The sequence below is a fragment of the Peromyscus leucopus genome, chromosome 20 (genome assembly GCF_004664715.2).
Source record: "Peromyscus leucopus breed LL Stock chromosome 20, UCI_PerLeu_2.1, whole genome shotgun sequence".
Taxonomy (NCBI): domain Eukaryota; kingdom Metazoa; phylum Chordata; class Mammalia; order Rodentia; family Cricetidae; genus Peromyscus; species Peromyscus leucopus.
In genome coordinates, this window is record NC_051080.1 from 41,454,463 (window position 1) to 41,458,969 (window position 4,507).

Sequence of the window (4,507 nt, forward strand, 5' to 3'; positions counted from 1 at the left end):
AAGGGCACAAGAGCAGGTGCATGAAGCCCTCAGCAGAGTCATGACTGGGGTTAGTTCATCAGTACAGAAGCCCCGTCTTTTCTTCACTAGTACAGCTCCATAAGACTATGCACACTGAGCAGGACAATAACACAGGCTCTGAGACTGCAGATTAACCTAGGTCTGCAGAAGGGCAGCGTTTCAGGAGCCGGTGCAGCACTCTGAGCTGGCCCTTACTGAACAACCCACAGAACACCAATAACAACCCAGCCACTCTAGGACAAAGTGAAACTCCATACTTATGCCCGATCATGACAAAAATACAACACTGCCCAAAAGCATGAAGATGTCCAAGCACCCCTTGTTGTACCAGCTCCCTCTTCCCGCCAGTTAAAGCCGCCACCTTACTCAGCCTTTCCTCCGTTCAGAGAATTATGGCGTCCAACCACAGGAACCTCCTACTTCCTGAAAACCTCCAACCCCAGTTCCTCACTCCTTCCCCCAAATTACCATATAAGCCAAAATCCTGCCATAGGCCTGTCTTTCTGCTGCTGTAACTGAAAGCGCAGCTCTTTGTTTGGTTTGTAGTTCTGAGCATGGAGCTAGCACAGCAGCATCTGGTAAGTGTCTTCTCATAGGGCCATGTCATGGCAGAGAGCACACCCTAGGGAGACAGAGAAAAGATGCTTACTTAAATTGTGTCTCCTTCTTAGCGCCTTTGTCTGTGTCACCAGGTCCTCTGCAGCCAAGATGATGTGTGGCGGGCCCTCCGCCATGCAGCCGGCCACGGCTGAGACTCAGAAGATCGCCGACGAGGTGAAATCGCAGCTTGAAGAGAAAGAAAATCAGAAGTTCACTGTCTTCAAAGCCATATCCTTCAGGCAACAGGTGGTGGCTGGCACCAACTTCTTTATCAAGGTTGATGTTGGTGATGATAAGTTCGTGCACTTGAGGGTGTTCAGAGCCCTGCCTCATGAAAACAAGCCCTTGACCCTGTCTTCGTACCAGACCAACAAAGAACAACATGATGAGCTGAGCTACTTCTGATTCTGCAGCCCCTTTGCCAAATACTTCATCTTGTTCTTCTGTGTTTGGGACCACAAAGTAAATACCCCTCTGTGATGGAGGGAGTGGGGTTGAGCAGCTTCTTCTGTGATTCCCAAATTGCATTGTGTTTGTTTTCTTCCAAGTAATTGTTTTCAGGAAGCTACCTATGATCTCTAAATATATATTTTTAGAGTCTATACAAAAAAAAAAAACATTGTGTCTCCTTATTTGGGGACAAGGTCTCCCTTGCAGCCTAGGGACACTTGGAATTGGTGGATCTGCCTCAGCCTCCTGAGTGCTGGCATTACAGGTGTGCACCACACACAGCTTTTTTTTTTTTTTTTTTTTTTTTTACATCTTGCACTTTTATTTGTATTTTTCACATGCAATTACTAAGCATGGAAAAAATTCACAGCTTCATCCTTTTTGATAGAGTAGTTATCTCAATACTACTTAGATCTGCCTCCTGCCTTCAGATTAAGTGCTCTATATATTATGTTATATATGTTATAGATTAATGCTACATATATATATGTATTTTTTAAATTTATTTTTAATCTTTACACAGAAAAATGGACACCATTTTTTACATATACTGTCAGTAGTCTTCTAGAAAGCTAGAGTAACACTGTACTTGTAGGAAATGAACTTCATACAATATAAAAATCTTATAAATTCTATAATTCACATAATTATGACAAATCTGTGGAAATGCACAGTATAAAATGTGAATATATGAATTATTTACAATTATGTAAGGAGAACATTTTTAAAAAAAAATTTATGTGTGTGACTATTTTGCCTGCATTTATGTTTGTGTAGGCATTATGGGCACACAATGCTCACAGAGATGCATTGGATCTCCTGGAACTGGAATTACATACGGTTGTGACCTGCCATGTGGGTGCTGGGAAGCAAACTCAGATGCTCTGCAAAAGCACCTTTGTCTTTACTGTTGAGCCGTCTCTCTAGTCCCAATGAAGAACAACTTCATGGCATCAATCCTAATTATCTCCCTAAGGACCCACTTCCAAGCATGACTTTAAGGATTGTCTTGAACATGTGAATTCTACCGTAGTAAGGTCCTTCCTAATTCCTTTCAACCTCTGCCATTGACCAATCTTCTCCACTTTAACCAGCAATAAAGAACTTGTTCAAACCAACCTGTGCTCTGGTCTTTGGCTGGAGTTCAATAATAAGCTATGAATTTGTGTCCTCCCCAAAGTCTTGATGTTACTTAAGGGTGGGCAAAGAGGACCTCCCCCTTCAGTGAGGAGAGCCAGTCCAGTTCCCCGTGAGTAAAGGAATTTCTGTTCTCCATGTCCCCTTTCAGGGCTTTAATCCTAGACAGCTTCTAAGAAGCAAACATAACAAAGAAAGCAACCTCTAGCAACAAAAGAGTAACACTGTGACTTCTGGATCTAGCAAGAGAAACCCTAACCTTACCAAGAGAGCTCCACCTTAAGAAGCCTTCCTTAAGCAGAAAGAAAATCCATGCTTTAGATAAAGATGGATTTTTCTGCACATTAGAGAGATCTTTCTGCCTATTTGAAAGTGGGATGACCTCATAAGACTCTCCGGGAATCCTGGGACAGTTTTAAAGCATCTGCCATTGCTGCTTGCTTCTCTGCCTCAGCCCACTTCCAACCCAGAGCTGGCTGACAAGCTGATTGACACAGGTAGGTTATAGATTCCAGGGTGGGTGGGCAAGCGAACAAACATGATCCTGTTTACCTCTGCGGCTCATTTTTCAAGTCTGGTTCGGCCTTGGTTCCAGAGTAGCAGCAGGCACTCTGTTCCCTGTCAAGACTGTCTTCAACTAACATGAAAGGAAAAGCTTGGAACCTACAAGAATGTACCAATCCATCAATGTTGTTGTTGGGTGACAGAAACCATGGCTGCCTTTCAGAACAACGTTCCCCTCAGATAATCCAGTTTCAGGAGGCTGACTGTCCATATGATATGCTGAAATCCATGTAATGAGTCTTCTCATAGAGTAGTTGTACAACACGCTACTTCAAAAGGATGCATAATTGCTAGACAACAAATTAGTCACAAACCAAAATTGAAGATTGCTCTTAAATTATTCAAGATGCTGGGAAAATACGTACACAAAACAGATCAATCAAAGGAATCAAATACATACCCTGCAGTTTTGAGATAATTAGGTGAGACAAATTCTGCAGTTGAACACTGGCAAGTTTTCTTCCCACTGAGGGGTATCAGAAAACTTGGAAAAAATTAAATTGTGGCTTCATATCACAAAATGGAAGGCTGTACTGTGAGCATTGGATATCAGTAAACAGAATTACAAAGTTTAATAGAATCATAATGTAAACCTTAGAGAATCACCATCTTGAAAATAAAATAATGGTTATCTCCATATGTCATCTTATCCCTATCGGGGAGCCACTAACTGTTTCAAAGTTCTTACAGGTAGGACCAGCACCTGCAGAGGCTGGGGCAGAGCGGCAGCTTTGGTGCCCCCAATCCCTGTGGTCCACAGTTTAATCTAAAAAACAGAGCAGCTGGCAGGTGTTGGGATGCAAAAAGAGTATTTTCTCTGTGCTCATTAAAAAGATACATTAATTAGGGTACCTGAGGTGCTTTAACAAACCCCAAATTTCCAGGGGATTGCTGAAATGAAGTTTCTCACTTAAATAACAGTGCAAGTGTTGTGACAAGTGGGTAGACTTCTTCCGTCCACTGCAGCAGACTTCTGACTTTGTTGTGTAGAATCATTCTGCCCTGATCAGTCCAGATCAATTAAATCATCCCTGGGGATGAGCTCTGAGTGAGGAGTGGCCCACTTGGAGCTCGTGGAACAAGAAAGAGGCAGAAATATACCAACTCTTCAAAGCCCTGGCCCAGAGGTGGGCCTCCCTGCTCAGGGTCCATGGCTAAGAACTCAGATGCAAGTAGGGGCAGGTAACCACTGACAGCATTACCTCTCCCTGTCATATCCCCACCACACTGAAGCACTGATGAGTGATGTCTTAACAGAGCACATGAAAACGACTAAGAGGTAGAAATGAAAAAGGAGAAAAAAGACAAGGGTTAGGAGTGACAGAAGTGGAGAGATCCATGACAGTTGAAAAGCTGGGTATCACTCAGGTCCCTCACCTGGCTCCATCACTTACCTAGGAATATGAACTCCAAGCCCTGTACAGCCCTGTACAATTTATTCTTTCCTAGATATATGTCAGTTTTATTTGGTGGTTAGTTTGCATATTGAATATTCTCTCTCTCTCTCTCTCTCTCTCTCTCTCTCTCTCTCTCTGTGTGTGTGTGTGTGTGTGTGTGTGTGTGTGTGTGTGTGTGTGTATGTCTGTTTATGTGTATGAGGATGCACATTGTGGAGATGCATATACACACATATATGTGTGCATATGAATGTCAAGAGTCAACTTCATTATTCCTCAGATTCTGGTTTTTGAGGCAGGGTCTCTCACTTGGCGATGAACTAAGTAGAGTAGGTTAG

General features: G+C 42.8%; 1 protein-coding gene across 1 annotated transcript; it reads left to right on the top strand.

Moving 5' to 3' along the window:
• Positions 1-672: 672 nt before the first annotated feature.
• Positions 673-1,238, top strand: LOC114709792 (cystatin-B-like). Its single transcript, XM_037197305.1, has one exon. The coding sequence runs from the start codon at positions 730-732 to the stop codon at positions 1,024-1,026; it is 297 nt and encodes a 98-aa protein (XP_037053200.1). The 5' UTR covers positions 673-729; the 3' UTR covers positions 1,027-1,238.
• Positions 1,239-4,507: the final 3,269 nt, after the last annotated feature.

Bases quoted from the DNA above. Each gene is read 5' to 3' on its own strand.
- LOC114709792 (XM_037197305.1), top strand. From the start codon at position 730: ATGATGTGTGGCGGGCCCTCCGCCATGCAGCCGGCCACGGCTGAGACT.